General features: G+C 44.1%; 1 protein-coding gene across 1 annotated transcript in view; it reads right to left on the bottom strand.

Annotated features, from left to right (window-relative positions):
* Positions 1-17,639, bottom strand: part of GATSL2 (GATS protein-like 2) — a 57,330-nt gene extending 39,691 nt beyond the window's left edge. The window contains exon 1 of the mRNA XM_010585957.1: positions 17,531-17,639. Coding sequence (XP_010584259.1) covers positions 17,531-17,639 — 109 coding nt within the window. The remainder of the gene's footprint in view (positions 1-17,530) is intronic.
* Between the last annotated feature and the right edge of the window lie 1,449 nt (positions 17,640-19,088).

Consider the following 19,088-nt stretch of genomic DNA (forward strand, 5'->3'; position numbering starts at 1 on the left):
CCCTTAATGAAAAGGGTGATCCTTCTTCTCAATATAGCTGGACATTATCTGCAGAGTTTCTTCACAGGGACAATTGACTCCATGATGGCCTGGAATTTGGGGGCTGTTACCTATGCTTGGAAAGCAATAAATTCATCAATGGTCAGGGATCATGCTCCACAGCACCAGTCAGTCCCCAGTGGGACAGTCCATCCTGCTACAATGCTGCAAATCAAGTAAAGCACTAATGCATGTGCCCAAGTCCCAGTGATCTCAGTGGAGGTTAAACACTCATTTAGCATATGGAGCTGGAAACAGTAGTTCCCTGCAGACAACTTCGCACAAACCATCATCCTGGACCCTGCTTTACACCAACCACTCCAACACAGTTACTGAGGATTTATCTTACACATAAAAATGTTGTTTAAAGTGGCGCAACACTGAGTGCTCTGAAGGCAGGAGGCTGCCAGACTGAGGTTGTCACAGACAGGGACACAATCCCATTTACTGTGAAACCAATCTTTCTTTTCCTGCCATTTGCTTTATTTAGTCTCCAGCTTCCAGCAGGGGGAAGGATGCAGCTGTCTGCAGCCCCCAGCTGCATTCACCACCCGAGCCAGATGCTACCCCAGTGCGGGAGCTTTGGGCACTCAGGTAATGATTCTCAAAGCAGTAGCCTGTAATGATGCAACTGAATGCCTGCATCACGAAGCAGACACAAGAGGAGGTAAATTATCACAGGCAAACTGAGTTTTGGCATCAGCCTTTCTAAAAACCCCAAGCACTTTTAGTAATAGTTGAAACAAAATGCTCAGAAACAGAACCAGTACAGCTACCAGCTTGGGCGCTGAAAACTGCTGAAAAACTGCAATTGCATCAGAGCTTCATCGTGTTCTGCACATGCTCCTGTTTTAGAGCCAACCCATTCAGACCTGCTGCCGTATGCACTGCAATTGTAGCTGGCCTTTTCCACTGCCCAGAGCTGGTGTGGAATGAAAGACACCCTTTGCTGGTGAGCGGGACAGGTACCTTCTGCCATGGGTGTCCTTGTGGGCAGTGGGAGGAGAGAGTGCTCTGGGTGGCCAATTTCTGCTCATCCACAAACCCAACACCCACCAACCTGTTTGTCATTTGTCTCTTCCCTCCTCCCACCTCCCCACCCCAGTCACTCTCACCAACAGCACTCCATCCTCATTGTCTCCTCCCATTCTCTTTGCTCCCATCATTCTCCCATCCAGCTTTACTCTTTTTTGTCTCCTTTTGTCCTCCCCACTGGTCCTGTGCCCTATCTTCCCCACAATGCCTTCCCCTTGACGCTAGGTCCACCCCCACCAGCCTGTCCTCAGCTCCATCACTGCTGCTCTCACTCAAAGACTTCTCCCATCCAACCTCAGACTCACTATTTATACCTTTATTCTGTTTCTTCCTCTGCATTATGTTGGTAACAGCAGGGCCAGAAACCTCCCTTGCTCCTGCACACCCCTGAATGTCCCTGCTCGCCACCGCAGCACTGAGGCAGTTGTTACAAAGCTGGTTTTTCTCATGCCTTACCTGCAATCTGGAGGAACAGCATGCTCTGCCAGCATGAGCTGTGCTACGGACTGCAAAGAACCACAACAGACTCGATGTCACTTCTGACACTTGGGCAGAAAAACTCCAGGGTGCAACAAACCTACACCTGGGCTGAATGGTTTTAATAAGGCAAAGGTACCTTCTCATGCAAAGACGCCTCCCCTGCCAAAGCATGAGAGGACTAGAGCTCTTCAAAGCTGTCAATATTTTGCAGTATTTCCTTCCAAGGTGCTCCTGAGAATGGCTTAAATAAAATAAGAAAAACAAAAATTGAAAAAGGCAGGTCCCCAGGCATAGAGAATCTCACACTAGGTTACCAGATCTAGCAAAGAATCAGGCAAAGGCCTAGGGCATTTTAATGGGAAACACTGGGCAAAGTTAACAGAAGGCTGTACTATGAGCCCCACCTATAACAAGTTTTAAACTTCTGCTGACACAGTTCATTATCTTACAAAACAAATTGCTCCAAGTGAACTGTGACATTAGTGTGTGTGATTCTCCAGTCGCTCAGGCTATTAATGTTTAAGATGTAATTAGAAGTAAGGGTAGAAAATAGCCTTTGCAGAATATTTTTCAGACCATTAGTTGAAAGAATTTTCCACACAATTTCTCTCTGGCATTTCTGAGTACAAGGGCCTTCTCTTTATCAGGTGCTCCCCACCCCGCTAAGCACCATGCATTTTCGGTAGTCACGCCAGCCACCCACCCAACGTGCATCAGCAACTCCAGCTCTTATTCCACTACTTCACCAAACCGGAGAAGATCAGGTCAAATTAGACTTATATTGACAACGGGCTGCCTTGTTTCACTCGCCTCAATGGAAAAAGGCCAAATCAATCTTACTCTCTAATCCACGAGTCCCTCTTGGTAGCCAAATTGTTAAAGAATTGAAGAAAGAAGCTGGGAGAAAAACAAGAATAGATTATTGCACATCTATCTCCACACTGTAGAAATTATATGTATTGTCACCATCCAGCAACAGACACTCTGTCCACTTACTAATACACAGTTCATTAAGGCAGCCATTTTCTATATGGGAAATTGTTCACATTAAGCCTCTTTGCCTTCTGTTCACCTCGGAAATAAGTACCTTCTGCGCTTTATTTAAAACCTTTCTTGCCACCTAGAACCTTCTAGCTGCAACAGCTGCTTGGAAAAAAGTACTTGCCAAACACACAAGAGTCTTTCCGTTTTTTGCTTCCTGGACCACATTACTATTATTATTTATGCTGTAGCAGAGGCTAGGAGATCTGGTCATAAACCAGAGCCCAGCTGCCTCAAGCTCACTGGGGGGGGGGGGGGGGGGGTCAGAAAAATTCAAAAGCATGAAAAGCAGGAGATGAAAAGTAGTACCTAATTCTTTTCCTTTTCCCAATTTTCCACTGAGTGCTTTTCGAGCATCATCTTTTCATTTTCAAACAAGGAAGCAGGCTGCACATTACGTCAGTAGCCCAACTAATCAAAACCGACAACAAAAGTGTCCCCACCTAGAACAACCCATCAAAAACATACCAAACTCAACCACAGGAATCTCTGTAGAATAGGCTCTTTTTTGATACTAAATTTCCCTCCAGAAACTTTTCAACTGAAGAGAATTTTTAAAGCAGCTGGGGAAGGACTGACAATCAGTGACAAACACAATCTGAAATATTGTGGTGCCCATTAGAGCTGCCCTGCAGCAAGCACTCCAGCATGCGCCTTGTCTGCTGTACTAAAGAGCCCTGCTCAAAATCCAATGTTTTGCACTGCCAACAGACCATCAGCTCCCTTTGTCACATAACCCAAGTCAGATAGGTCCACATAACGAGGCTTTTATGCCAGTAAAACCTCTGCTGATGCCCTCCTCCTTCCCACTGTAAAGAGCTGGGCTCCCTCCAACTGCCTTGCCTTCCCCTGCTTCTTCTATGGGGCGGTATGTGAACGGGTCCTGATCTTTCGGATATTTAAGCCATGTTCAGCACGCGAGTGGCTCGCTAAGCCCCAGCTTAATATGCTTAAAATCAGGCAGGTGCATACACCTTAAAGGTGCAGCCACTGCTCCACAAAGAGCATTGCTATTAAACCTCCTGCCCTCAAGAGTGTTTTTCTTTGGAGTTGGTGAAGTGTACTCTGCAGTCCCTTTGACCTTCATGTTTATGAGACACAGGTTGTACTTTTGAAAGCAAACCGGTTTCAGTTTGTGGTTTCCTTTCATACAACTGGGAGGCAATCTGAGAAGCTGGCATGGATTGTCCTTGATTCTTGGACACATAAATACATTTCCTTGTAAAGGTACATAGAAGCCACTAAACCCAGGCACATTGTGTCATGTTGGAGTATTCACCTATGTCAAGAATTTGTTTATACAAATTCTACAAATGAATCTGGGGTGAAAATGATCTCTTCTCTGTTTAGAGCATGAAGAGACATGGTAAACATCCATCAGAGCAGGCACTCCTGTCTACTGCAAACAGCAGAGAGCTTGTTCAAGACACTGTTTTATTTTTTGTTCACTGGTTGAAATGCCAAAACAGACATCCACCGGAGGCTCATCCATATGATGACCCACATAAATCTCCTCATCCCACACCTCCAAAGGCTCGATTCTAACTGTTTTCTTAAAAAAACCCCACAAATGAATTCACCAAACCTAAAACCTGGTATCGCTGAGGATTTCAGCTCTACGGCAGCAGTACTCGGAGATCAGGACACAACCTGCCATCTAGCTCCTGAGGATACCCTCCTCTGTTAGACCAGCCCTCAGTTATGGATGTTTGTGTCTGTGTGTGAGCTGCCGATTTAATTCGCCAACTAAGGAAAACCTTGGTTTGGTCCTGGACCGCTGAGTCCTGGCAGATGGTCTTGCCAGATATATTAAAGCTTGAAAATCCAATATACTTTTCAGTTTTAAGGTTGAGTTTAAGGACAAGTTTCTGAAAAAGAACAGCTAAATATGCTTTCACTTAATCCCCTTCTACATCCCTGAATAAATACATACATATACAAATATAGGTATATACACATACGTACACACAGGCATTATATATATATATATATATATATATAGGCAACTCTTAATTACGCAAGTTCAGCTAAAAGTGTTTCAGTAAATAAACATCTTACCCAAGCCCAGGGAAGCAGAAGAGAAAAACAACTGTGAAATAAATACCTCACAGACGCAGTTACTTCAGCAGGACTCCAGAGATTACCATTTATTTAGCGCTTACAATCTGCTCAGCAATGTGCAAGACCCAAAGATAAAGAAACCAGGCTGTTTGGGACCTTCCAAGGGCATGCCAGCCACAAGTCCAGTGCTACTGACACCTCCAGCCCTTGAGAAGTCGCCTCTCACATCTTATGAAACTCTTCAATTTCATGTACTCCAAAAACAACTGAAACAATAAATGCAGACTGTGACTGCGGAGATACGGTTTATTCCAACTTCAAAAATTCAATAAATGTGGAAGTAGGGAAGTTGGAACTGAAGAGGGATCAGTAAGTCTTGTAAAATAAACATGAGAATGTTTCGGTAGAACATGGTGATGGAAATCCCAGAAAGAGCAAACCTGAAAGAAAATGGACAAAACTCACACAAAGCAAAACTGGGGATGTGTTTACCACTTTTTGCGTAGATGGTATGCAGAAAGCTTGGACAGGGATTATGGAAGAAAATAAACTTGAGGTTTTATGATACTCTGAAGGAAGTTAACCACCGTAAATCATATCTTACACCTAAACTAGGTTCCTAGAGTCAGGATTTAGGATTAAAAAAATTAGGTGATTCAAACTGGTATGTATATTTGGCAGGGGGGTGGGGGAGGGGGAGAGAGGGAGGTATGAACCCAAATATATTGTGATTCTTTCCATTTGTCTTCTGGGGATGAAATGAAATTATCCAGGAGCAGGTTTTGAGGATCTGAAGTACAAATCCATACACTGCACACACTGCTGTACATGCTGACAGAGGATGTCATGGAGACTGAAAGAATGAAGAGGCTTCAAAAGGATTTGAGACAACTTTGCGGTGGAGTGGTATACTGATAGCTATTAAATATGGTAATGTGGATTCAACCTGTAATTTAGGAATCATTTGGTTGTTACCTGGTGGGGAACTGTAGTGGGGAAGGAAGGATACAAACTTTCTTGCTCACCTCCTATCCTTGCATATCTTACACAGAGGACAAGCCATGGGCATTGCTCATGTAGCCACAAGCCCATCTGAGCTGACATTCCCCAGTTTTTTCAAACAGATCAGCATCTCAACAGAACTGGGTAAGTCCAGATTAATGCAGACAATAAGTTTACACTGTTAACTATACACTGCAATTGATGCAATAATCTCTCTTTCATCGTATTAACCGTCTCTGAGCAGGATATCAGTCACCTAAAAGCAAATGCAGAATCCATACCAGAAACCTTCAAAAGAGCCCTCTGGTCTGCGGTACAGGACGTGCATATAAAGACTGCTCAATTGAAAGGCAGCGGTAAACTCTGACTGCAGATTAGCAAACATCTAATTAAGGTTGCAAGACTTTTAAGTAGGCATCCGATATATCAGAACTGCGATTTTGCATCATCGTTATATAAACAGGAACTTAAAGAAAGAGCTTAAAGCTCTGCAATGATGAGGACTTGGTATAGGAACTGTCAGAATTGTGAACTCTGGGAAGGCATTAAAATAGGGAGTAAAACAGTAAAAGAAGAAAAAATAATCTATTTTCTTTTAGATTTAAGACTTCGAGGGAAGTCTAAGAATTGAAGGAGGGGAAGAACTCCCAAACAACCACTTCCTGCTGTCACAGGAGGGAATTCAGAAATTGTCAGTTTGTACAGCCCAATGCATAAAGCTTCCATAAGCACAAATCATGAGTCAGGATCTAATTAACATAACCTGATGCTAACACTCTTTCCAAATGGAATAAATGATTTGGATGAATAGTTGACTTGCATGTTTATTTCTATCACTGCCTGACTGTGTACTAAATGCATGAGCCATAAAACCAACATATGGGCAACTCCGCAGTGTAATATAAGCCCCAAGAAGCTACAGTCCTGAACTACAGGTAAATCTCACGTGCCTTCTTGTTGCCTCTCAAATGCTCTGCAGCCTCAGCTGTGCAAGGCCTGTTAGTCTTGCTGTGCTGATAAATCATATTTCTGGAAGGTGGTTACAGCTGAAAGACAGATTTACTGATGACACAGTCCAAAAAGATGAGAAGCGTTTTAACCACCGGGGCAGAAGAGCGGGCATGCCTTTAGCATTATGCACCGAGTATCACAAGATAGACACGTCTCTGCCAAGGGAAGCTGGAAATGCAGCTCACTCGACTTTCTCATCTGTAAGCTGCATAGAAAATATTAGTGCCATGGTCAAATAAAACATTCTACCATTTTAGGCACATTGCCTAATTAGAGGCCATTGTTATCTGAGAACACTGTTTTTGCAGCTGTCAGGAAATTAAATAACCCAAGGGTAACTTGGAATTAAATGAAGCTGTACAAACACATAGCCCAGCTCTGAAATCCTGACTCTGACAAGTAGCTCCTCTGCTTTCCAAGGGACTAAACACCTAACTAGGGCACACAACTATCCTTTTCAATCAAGCCATAGGATAACACAATACTGGTCCTTCTGGAGCGGCTGATGTGGTAGTCCTTTAGAGACTGGGAACTTGCAAATCCGTATGTATGCACAGGCACCGGCTTCTCTCCACTTAAATAATCAGCACCTCCTGAGGAAAGACCTTCAGTACAAGTGTCCGCTAAGAGAGCAATCAAGGACTGATAAAAGGAAATGCTTATACAGAAACCCCTGCTTTTGTCTCAGTTTCAATCAATTACTTCTCTTGCTATCCTTGTAACTTTAAACTTTGACAGCCACCTAAAAACTATGCTGGTTATATTTTTACAGTGACTTTTAAAAAATTAAACAAAAAGGAGGAGTGCATTTCCAATGAGATTGGCGCAGTCATATGAAATGCACAAAAATGTCCATTTAGAAAATATATTTATGGTGGCCTCCTTTCTTAGCTTCCTACTTGTGATTTCTGCTGTGAGAAACAAACCCCAGACTAATAGCAATAGTCTGAGTCTAAGAGCAAACAGGCAAGTTCTTGCCAGGCCAGACACTGATATAGCAATAAATGGCATTGCACAAGAAAGTCAAGTCATAATTTAGAAGTTGTTATAATGCGATAGCACACTTCCCACCTGGCTATGAGCACAGAGGGATAAGTGACTCACTACAGACTATTGGAAGGATCACTAGAAAACTGGTTTTACAGTAGTGTCTTATAACAGATATTCAAGTCTTTGGAATACAGTGGTAAATAAGTCTGATTTTGAAGTGCAGACAAGTAGATGGCAATTTGGGCTTGTAGTTAAGGCAAAACCTGATCCATCCCGCAAAGCGTGTATGTGACTTGAAACAAGTCATTCAGTCTCCTTTTTATCAGTTTCCTCCTATGTGGGAGAAAAAAATTCTTACCTCACAGGGGTATCATAAGACAGGAAGTATGAATACACTCCAAAAACAAAGCATCATTATTATGTTTGGCTAAAAATGTGGAACATGGTAAGGTAGATTCCAAAAATAATCATTATGTCCACTCTCACTGGAGAACCGTGTTAGGAAGACAAGTCCAGGTTAGGCTCCAGTCTGCTCTCAGGAAATCAGGCTGTTCTCTTCCTTCCTCTTCATGGGATAATGCACCACTAATAATGAGCAAACCTGGAAAATCAAAACCAGATCCAAGCTCCAAAAGCTGGTGTTTGCTCACGAGAAGGAAGAAGGGAGCAGAAATTGGCTTTTTTTTTTTTTTTAAGTGATAAGCAATGAAGATTAAAAGTTTGGCTCAAGATGTGTTCAGAGCATGGATATGGCCGTATCTGTCCTGCACAGGATTGCCTCCTGAGTGCACTGACTTTGATGCCCTCTCTGTGCCATGATCAAGAGCTGGGTCCTTCCCAACTTGTGAACCACAGCTTTTTGCTCCCAGCCAGGAAAGCATTATTGCTCACGGCCAGCCTCTCCTCGCCCACTTGCTGCTTCATGAGCGAATGGGCTCCACAGTCTGAAAGAACTGAGGATTTTGTCTCTGGTAATCAGGGGACAGGAACTGCAGAAATCAGCAGATTTCCCACTTCCTGACAAAACTTTCCCTGTGTTTCAAAAACTCTTGGCAAAGGCTTTGCTCACAGAATCTGCAAGCCGGGGGGTGGGGAGGACCTAGCCCAGACAGTCGAAGGCAACGCTGACGGCTCAGATTACTGCTGGCAAGGGGACGCAGGCAACGTGCTTCACTGAAAAACGAAAAACACCGAAATAAAAGAAGATGAAAAAAAAAAAAACCCTGATGCAGTTGGACTCACATTTCCAATTCCTTTTGTATTTTCAGACAAAATAGCACAAGGAATCCTTCTTTTCTTCTTCCTTTTTTGAAAATCCTATTTCAGACAATATTTCACTGGACTGACAGAGCAGAGCAAATAATTACATTTCAAACAAGACTTGAAGATGGAGCCACTAAATTCCTAACCGTTGTATGACTGTAACCTTGAGGTTATGAGACTTAATCCTGTGCAAGACTAAATACCATGATACAAGATTTTAAAAAGATTATGCAACTTTTTTCACAAAAGGTTATTTTTTTTCCCACCGTAATCTCCAATCTGTTCTACTGCAGAGATGATTTATCCAGTAGGTCTGCAAGTATACCCAAGTCTGCAAGAATCCTGTGGGACAGAAGCTACGTCAATTATTATTTATCGTGGCCCTTGCCTGTTACATTATCAAAGCATTTCCACATGTTTACTAATTAATCTTTATAAGGCCTGTTATGAGGTGATTTAATAGGATTATCCCTATTTTTCAGATGAGGAAACTGAGACACAATGAGAGACTTGTCCAAGGTCAACCAGAAAAGCCTGCAGCAGACCTGGGAACTTCTTCACACCGCTCTGACTCCCTGTCCCTTCACCTTGCGATTGCAGCAGCTCACTTGGGAAAGGCTCGTTTGCCCAACAGGCAGCCCTTCAACAAACCCGAAAGAGACCTTCTGTGACTGTCAGGCCAAAAGCCTGAAGATGATGGTTGGCCAGTGTGTCACCATCAGCTTAACGCTGCCTGCAAAGGAAAGAACATCCTCTCTTTGTTTTAACTACACAAGAATTACCTCAAAGCATCAAGCCTCTCCCTCATTCCCCTCAAGAGAGAACTGTTAGCTTGGAGTCAAACACATGCATCACTCTGCATTTCCAGAGTTAGATACAAGGAATTCAACTGATTCTAGTGAAAACCAAACAACTAGACACGTTGCACTGGGATTATGAGAGCTACCCTTGATCCATCATTACCTCTGGAGACTTTGTACCAAGACTGGCAGAAAGCTGGAAAAGGCTGATCTCACTGCACCAGGAGAAAATAAAGTTGGTGAAATTTTGGGGCAGAAAACTTGCCACCTCTGCCTGAGAGCCTCTGTCTAGGTACAGACAGGATGTAAGGTTGTTTGGCTTTCCCTCCTCACTAGACCAGGAGGATCCTCCAAGCCTGCCAGGGACAGAAATTTTCTCACCTTGACGAATGACTGCTGATCCCTGGGAAACCTGAGGCATGGAGGCCTCTATCTCCTGCACTGAAGAGAAAATCTGGCAAATCTGCTCGGAGACCAACCCTGGGGAGTGCCGGTGCTGGCATTTTACAAGGGATTACCACGAAAGAAATGTTTTCTCTGACTGCAGGTGATGAAAGACTGTTTTTTTGGAAGGTTATTGTAGTCTCACCAGTTTTAGACTATAGTCACAGCATTTATGAGATGCCAAGGTGGAGGAAATCCACTTCCTCATCAGGTCACGAACTTGAGAAAAGTATGGCTTGAAACCTAAAAGTAGGTTCACAACTAGCAAAGTTTGGGAACTGAGGGTCGAATGCTTTCAGCCCTGGGAAAGGGGGTTCATGTCTCTGCTCTATCACCGATCCCTCAGGTCTCCCTGTGCTTTAGTTCTCAGCCTGTGATGGGGGTAACAGCACTTCCTCATCTCTCACAGGGTGCTCCATATAAAAGTCACTTAAAAAGCAGGGAAAGATCACAAATTACAGTCCTACCAGCACTTACAATATACAAATACTTCAAAAGGTCTTACAGTGCATATTCAGACTTGTCTCTTCCTTGCCATGGGGTGCACAGTGAGCTACCCTGGCGTGCCTCCACCAACCTGGCAGACTGTGGTTAGCGCCAGATACAGGCAAACAATGAAAGCCACCAACTCCCCTTAAGCCCTGCCTTAAAAAAAACAAACAGAAATGCACCGGTGGAACAGCAGGCAGATGGTCAAATGCTCTCCAGTGAAACAAATAAGCAGGGCTGCTACTTCTCTGTAGAGCTGCATCTTGCTTTTAGAGACCAACCTAAAATTTCAGTGAATCGTTCCATCAGCCAGAAAAGCTTTTTTAGGTCCTGCATTTATGAGAGCGGGTTGATAAGAGTGAGCCGTGGTACCTATCTGCTCATCTATCTCAGACATTGGAAAGTGCTAGGAAGCAGCCAAGACGTAATAAATTTAAAGGAGGAAATCATGGCCAGTCAAATGGTTCAGGAAGAAATGTCTGGGCTTTCTCATCACAGGCTGTGAAACAAAAATAGGTTATCGATACACACCCATCTGCTGGAGGAAACAGTGAAAAATATGTACTATTTATGCAGTATTTCTTTAGATAGGAGCAAACAGAGAAACTGGACCAAAAGACTTTACGTGGCAGGTTACAAACATAAGGAATAATATGTGCTATCAAGATTTGCAAATCCACTCACACATGAGCTCTAAGGAGAAACTGAAGTGCTCCCTTCCCCAGGTGACACAAACCAGACCTTGGAATCCTTCCCTCCCTTCCCCCAAAAGCTTTAACTGCCAAACCCTACCACCTCTTGGGAGAGGGCATGTAATCACAGCCCCCCAACATGCTTATTGATCTATATCAGCATATATGCATTGCAGCAAAAACCTTCCCAACAAAGCACATATTTCTAATTAGCCAGTAGTCAAATCCCCGTGTTTTTAATTTGAATTTAGGTCATTAATACCACATTACTTAAAAAACCTGAAAACCACAGACACAGTGTAGTCTGGCCAATACACAGATCCAAAAGAGAGCGATTGTGCACGTGTTTAATAGAGAAAAACATCTTCTGCCTAGCAACCAGCAGGCTCTCCTGGCGGTCCCGGGTAAGGAATTCAGCGCTATAAATGTCAGCAAGCAAATTAAGCCACTGTGCCTGAGATACAAAGGCCTAGTCACCGGGCAATAAAAAATTAAAGGAGAAATAGTTATAGAAGAAATATTCAAAAAACCCAGATGCATCTATTAGCTTGCTTCCCTCTGTACCTTTAAATAAAGTTACAGATTGCTCCCAGCTAGATGGGTTCTGTGCTTGCACTTATTTATAAGCTGATTTCTTGCCCATTTTATATACAGGATGAGAGAGAGGACACTGAAAGCAATTTACCATTTTGATGTTATTGAAAAAGGGACTCAATGTGGTACTAAAGCATATGATGGTCCTGAATCCAAGGTCAGATAGGGAACAGGTTGTCTGAGAATGATGGTTATCAAAACAAAGCACTGCCAGCAAGAGGGCTTTTTTTCTTTCTGTCCTTTCTTTTTATTAGAATGAGGTCAACATTTTATGAATTCTGACAAAATCTCTCTGCCTAGTTGAGATTTTTCAAATAGTTCCATTATTCTTAATGTACTGGGCAATTTATTGTAAGGTACGAACTAAGATTCTGAGCTGCCTCATTCTGGAAACTGTAAATGCATGGATTTTTGGCCTTAGAGAAGTTACTAGCCATATTAAGCAGCCAAAGAATGTTAAAAGGAGGACTGTCACCTCCATCTTGCAGATGAACCTCAGAGTGGGGAGACAGTATTGCTCTATGTTCACACAGGGTATCTGCACCAGAGAAGGAGATGTTTCCCACCACTGCTTCAGTACTGAAATCAAATTGCCTTTCCACTCTGTTTCCAATCCAGAAGAGATCAGTCAGGACCTAAGGTCTGCTGACTGCAGGGGCCTACATGAAACGGTCTTGCCAGTTCTAGGAGAAAGAAGACCAGAGTACAGGAATGTGATGTATTCCCCTTACCCACCCCCAATTTCCCTGAAACTAGAATATGCATGTTTACCAACTTGGAAATCACAAGGATTCACTCCTCACTTGACCCCAGCATTTGATTTCTTTCCCCCTTCTCTGATACCTTTTAAGTTCATTGCCTACAGAGAAAGATGACATGCAAGGGACACCAACCAAGTGCCAAGGCTGGGAAAGCAGTGATCTCACCTTGAAAATGGTAGCAACATGTTGCCTTACAATCTTCCATCTTCAGGATGGATTCACCTGGGTGACAGACTGTCACAGTCCCTATTTATGCAGATGTTCATGGAGCAACTCAACAGCTGCCAAGGTCACAGAGGCAGCTAGGTCGGGGCAGCAACAGGCTAGGGGTTTTCTCCCCAATGGAGAAAGAAGCCTTCAAACTCCATTCACTGCCCTGTAAGAGGTCTCAAAAAGGGAGAGTCCTCTTTCCATCATAAATAGGGCAGAAACTCAAAAAGTAGAACTTGTTGCCTTCTAGGTGCAAAGAGACTACCTTGCCATAGGAAAGATAGTACAGAGGAGCTCCTCTTCCCTTAGCACATAGCCAGGTCGCAGTGGTGGTGATTCTGGGAAGGTCCTTATCAAACAGTCTGGCGTCATTTCAAGTGGATGCAAGAGATACTGAAACAAAGAAATACCTGAGGGTAAACTGTAGCCATCTCTCACCTCCATGCAATTGGACCAACTTATATAGATGACACTGGATGGGCTCTTCCTTCATTAAGCTTGTAGAGAATAAAGGTGGCTGAGGGAGGGCGTTAGTTCTCCATTTCACACTGTGCTGTTCAGTTAGAGAAGTGCTATAAAATGGGAGGCTAGATGGATGGCATTTCATTGAAAGCTACCCAAGCAGAGCTATCACTAAACCTAGTAGTGGACTTCCAAGAGAAAAAAGGATGAATAGGACTGCAGACAAACCAGCTGAAGAAACCAGGAACAGAAAAGGGACAATCAAAACAAGACAAACACCCAAACTGCCCGTTTACCTCCAATAAAAGGCTCTCTGGATATATGGTACAGAAACTGCGATGCGACAGCTGTTGGGAGTGCCACTGGAGGAACGTTGCTACCCCCAAACCCCATTATTTTATTCAGATGGCATCTCCAGGACAGGACTGCAATGTCAGCAACTGCTTCCACGCACAGGCAGCTCCTGCTTTCAGCCAAACCTTGGGAAAAAAGCAAACCAAACTCAAACAAGTATTCCTATATTTCAGGGAGCAGCAGCCACTTGACTTTTCTGCCACGCGCTGGCTGCACAGCAGGTGATAAATGCAAGGATTTTACATGGCTGTCCAAGCACCCCAGTAGCTGAGACATTTGTCTTCAAATAGGAGGGCCCATGGCCAAACCCTTCTGCTAATTCATCTCAGTATCAGCCAGGAAAAGAGCTTTCTGTGCACTGTCCCCCCATGTTATTTGCTGAATAAAATTCTTCCTCATTAACAGGCCAAAGCCCAAGAAACAGCCACTGGAACAAACAAGGTTCTGTGCAGATATAATCCCCACCTCACCGCTGGGGAATTAAAGCAAAGAATTAGGCTGTAGCCGTTCCCTTCCAGCACGATGAATGCTTAAGCAGGTTATGGCTTTGCACTGCAGACGTTTTCTGGGGAAAAGAAATAATGACTTCTTTACCAGCCCGACTCACTTGCTACTCTCAGGGAAACAAGCCTGAGGATTATTTTTTGACAAAACAGTTAAGAATGATTACTATGTGTCAGTATGTTTGAAGTGTTAACCCCAAGAACTGCTGAAAGTATTTCTCCAGCTTGTTCTTTTCCCTTCAGTGCTGTTTGTGATATGCAGGAGAAGGGGCCTTGCTAACATGAGAGATGCCAGCTAACAGGACAATCTTCTCACTACTGCAGCGGCAAAAATTCATACAGGTGCCTGAGCAAGAAAGGTCTTAATTTTCCACACACAAAAGCCTGCCCTTCAGAGACTTACATTGAGTTTGTTAAGCACTGCAAGAACAAAAGTCACCTGGAGAAGAAAAAAAAAAAAAAAAAAAGGTCACTTGCTGATGGACTTGCTACTTAAACTGCTCACCAAAGGTGAAGATTTACCCTGTAATTCCTGAGCTGAACCTGGCACTTTGCTAGTCAGGTCAAGATGCACTTGAGGGAGACGTGATTGGTGCTGTTTTGCAAGAAGGTGGGATGCTGCAATTCTTATAGATTTTGATCCTGTTCAAGCCCCTGGGCTGATTACATGCTATAAAAAGGCCAAGTGAGACTCCTCCTCCTGAGACATTTATAGCCAGACTGTGAGGGGAAGCAAGGAATCAAACAGAGCCCTTTTGCTGTTACAAGGCATCCTAGATCCTGAATTCCTCCAGATCGTGAAAACCTTACGGCATATGGAAACGAGGAACAGGGATGGAGCAACAGTGGAGACTGTGGTCAGGGTTAACCCTGAGAGGAAGCTTTGGATGTGGTGGTGACAATTCAGAAAGAAGAGCATGGGCTGGACACAACCCCAAAGGGCATGGGCGTTGTGTTAGGAGAATTAGCAGGATGCAAAGTATACAAGTCTTGCCAGCAGATCATCACTTACTAGCAAAAAGCAAAGAAAAGGTGATGAAGCTGCCAGCTCTGTGACACTACTACCCATGCTGGGTTATGCGCCTGGCTTCCACACCATACCGTCGTAGAAGATGGCCTTAGTATGCTCCTTCCTTCCCCTGCGTTGTCTGGAAGGTGATCTTTTCTCCTGCAAAGCCCTGCTTCAACACCCCAACTGCACGCGGCGTATTTGAAAAAAAGGGATGTTATATGCTGCCAATACCATAGCCCAACGGAAGCTACACGGGTACTGTAACTATCAGCAGTAAATTCATGTGCCTATGAGAGCCAAGGTAACATAGTCAAAAGGGTCCAAGCAGAGAGGTCTGCCGCTTTGAAGTGCGGCAGCACTGTCTGGTTCACAGAGATAACCTGGGGCAGCAGTGGGACATGCAGCTCCTTGAGGACACTCGTCTGGCTAGACGTGGGATTTGCTCCAAGTACAACCCGTGGCACACACAGTGCAACACAATCCCCCGCTACTGATGAGCAAAACCACTGCTTGAGCTTATCTTTGTTTCAAGCTGGAATAATTTCCAGAGAGACAAATAGCATGGCTGCTAGAGGCTGTACGGGGGTGGTTGCAATCCAAACTTGCCACCAGTGATTGAACTGAGGAATATGCCTTGTGCCAACTGGGCAGAGAAATGAGTGCCATGGATGTCACAGACACAGATGTGATGCTAGAGATGAGCATGCCCCTAGCATGGCAAATCTGCAGGGACAGCACGGTTCAGTGATGCAGACTCCCTCCTGAGAATGGGACTCTCCAGGTTTCTTGCTCTGCTGCGTGCTGTGGCCCTTGGGAAAAAAAAACCCAGCCCCTTTCTCCTCCTTTGGTGACTTCTCTCTTAAAATGAAGCTCTTAGAGGGAGGCTTTGCATCCTACTATTACGACGAAACCAAACTTGAATCGATTTCCCCCAGCTGCCACCAATAATAAAAAAGCTGATACTACCAATAGTAGTAATGAAATTTTTGTGCATACTCCCCCTGAACAAATGCAACAAGGGACATTCTAGCAGAAGAACTGTTACGTCACCTCCTCTTTTAGGAGCCAAAGCAGAACACGTGACATACACTTTCAATCAAACCCTACAACTCCCAGATTACAAACAGCAATAGCTGTAAAGATTCATTCACCTATTCTCAACCTAGTGAGTATTTTATGAAAATGTCTAGCCACCATTGTAGTGTTCTAAAATGTAATAATTTATTCTATTATATGTTTATGAGTACTCCTGAAACAGAAAGGGGAATAATTCAGCAATGCTACTGAACTTTGACTCTGTACTAAATAAAGATGGTATAGTTTCTAATTTTCTCCTTAGGATTTGGATATTACAAACCCATTTAATATTACAGTGTCACAGGTAGTTACTCGACAGTTAATTCCTATTCAGGAATGAAATCCTCTTTTTTACATATTTTAATGAATTTTCTCCAAATCGGTAAAATGTGTAGACTTTTAATTCCAACCACAGAAAGCAGTGACTGAACAAAAATAATAATAGCTGCACAACACTTCCTCATTCTACTACCTCAATAACACTGCTACAAACAAAACCTCCCCACATGATAAATGTTATTACAAACTATTTCCATCAGCAAAGCCAAACCATTCTCTCCATCAGCACTTGCCCAACACCAAGCGCCTGCAGCTCCCAAGCACATGCCAACCACCTTCTTTGACATGCAGCCGACTCCACCTTTGACACAGGCTGAGAGAGACCTTCAGCCACCACGTGCAAAGATGGCACATTTAGTACGGAGAGAGCTGGGTGTAAGAAAGGGGGATAAATCACAGCTTTCAGTGATGAGCCAAAGGAGCTGATTCTCAACTCCAGAGAATTGTGATGGTTGTGGGGATGATACGAACTACTCATCTTCAAGTGCTCCTTTTAAAGAGAGAGGTTGGATGAACCAGCTGGAGACGCAAGATGTGGTGTGCTTGTGGAGGCTTGGGGACAAAGGCCAGCTCATTTTAATACAACAATATGCAGATGGTTTTGCTTTTTCAAATACACTTAAGCTGCTCTTTAAGACTTGTGTGTGCTCTTTTCCTGGCATTAAAATATATTCATATTCCATGTGTGAAACGCCTTGTACAGCTCAGCAGCAGAGACAGCGCGCTTAAGTGATCAAAGCACCTTTCATAGCTGTACTACTAGCACTGACAAATTTTACAAACACTTTGGTTTGTAATCTCAGCGAGAGGTGACACATTTTCCTCCTCCACCCCCAAGTTGGATACTGAAGTGGCACACGTTGACACTTACCTAGGAAGCCCTCTTCATCCACAATGATGGTGTAGTCCTCTGGGGTTTCAGTGAGGCTGAAGAACTTGCACCTGGGAAAGGCAAACAGCAGGAGAACATGATTAGCCATGGGACTGAGCAAAGCCTGGTCTTCCACCTAAAACGGAGGTCCTTTCCCACCCAAGCTGTGTTGGAGGAGAGGCACGGTCTGGTGTTTATGGAAAGGCCTGAGGCATTAACAGACCTGGATTTTATCCCTGGCTCAGCCACTCACACTATGTGACCCACATTCCCTGCTGCCTGCCTGTGCACAACGGAGCTGGTAAAACACTTATTATTTTTATGACTTAGTTCTTAGTTACTTTTCTTAATTACCACATCCCTTAAGGCTTCCCATCACAGCCCAGGACCTGTTGTATTGCACTGACACAGAGCAAAAGGCTTTGCTCACCAACTGGTCACTGCAATGCCCTGCAAAAGCCTCCCATGGTTCACACATGCACCCATCTTCCCTACTTGCCCACTGAAGTTTCTTCCCTTGTCAAGGTTTGACATCTAATCTCTCAACCAAGCCGCAGTATCTCTTCTTGCTGCTTCAGACCCTTTTCCCACCAGCAGACAGCATCCCAGTTCCCTTTGCTGGTCCTTGCCCCTTCCCTCAGTAGATGCCTCCCTTCCCTGGGGAGCTCCAGGCGAAGAGACAAGTGGTAGTGGCCATCGAGCACGTGAACACAAGGTCGAGCCTCCCTCCTCCTCAATCTCCTATTGCCTCTGTTCTGCTCTGTGCTCATCTTTTGACACCGCAGGCCACATGCGGCACAGCCTCGCCATCTCATTGAGCACTGAGCACAATGTCACCTCTAGCATGAGATACAAACCAAATGTGACATGGGATTCTACCACTTTAGACACACAAACAAAAAAAAGCCTCAGCCTTAAGGTTTAACACCGCATACAGCTGGAAATTTTTTTCCCCTGACTCACCAATGTATGTACAGTAACATCTACTAAAAAAACCCCACAAACAACCCCATAAACTTTCTCCAGCTTCTATCCAGTTGGTCCCCCAGCAATGGCAGAAAGGTTTGCACAACATTTTGCAAGCTCATGTTCACCTTCAGCAGAGCAGGCACTTGTCGAGCATCAGCACAGTGCTGGCTGGCATCCCTGACCCACGAGGGCTCCCAGCCTTTCCAGGAGTGTGCCAGAGCACATGGACTGTGTTTGCTGCCCAAGCCACAAGAGAAATTTTTCCCTCTAGGAAACTAAATTGGGTGCAACAGGAAGAGCCTGTGTCTATAAGGACCAAAGAGCAGGATTTCGCAGTTGCACTGTAATACTATCAGATTTATCTGAGGCAACCTACAGAAAATAATTTAAATACTGGAAAAAGAAAGATTGTTCTTAAGGCCCCCAAATTTCACAGCGTGTTCACAGTATAATGCCCTCATGGAGCACAGTTCAGCAGGACTTGGCAACCAGGGACTACCAGGGCTTCTCAGCACTGCTGCGCGTCTGTGTCCCAAAGTCTCCAGGACTTCTGAAAGCCAGGAACCCCACGCTGGTGGCTCCAGACGTC

This window comes from Haliaeetus leucocephalus, unplaced genomic scaffold (assembly GCF_000737465.1).
Source record: "Haliaeetus leucocephalus isolate CR32 unplaced genomic scaffold, Haliaeetus_leucocephalus-4.0 Scaffold136, whole genome shotgun sequence".
In the NCBI taxonomy this organism is placed as follows: domain Eukaryota; kingdom Metazoa; phylum Chordata; class Aves; order Accipitriformes; family Accipitridae; genus Haliaeetus; species Haliaeetus leucocephalus.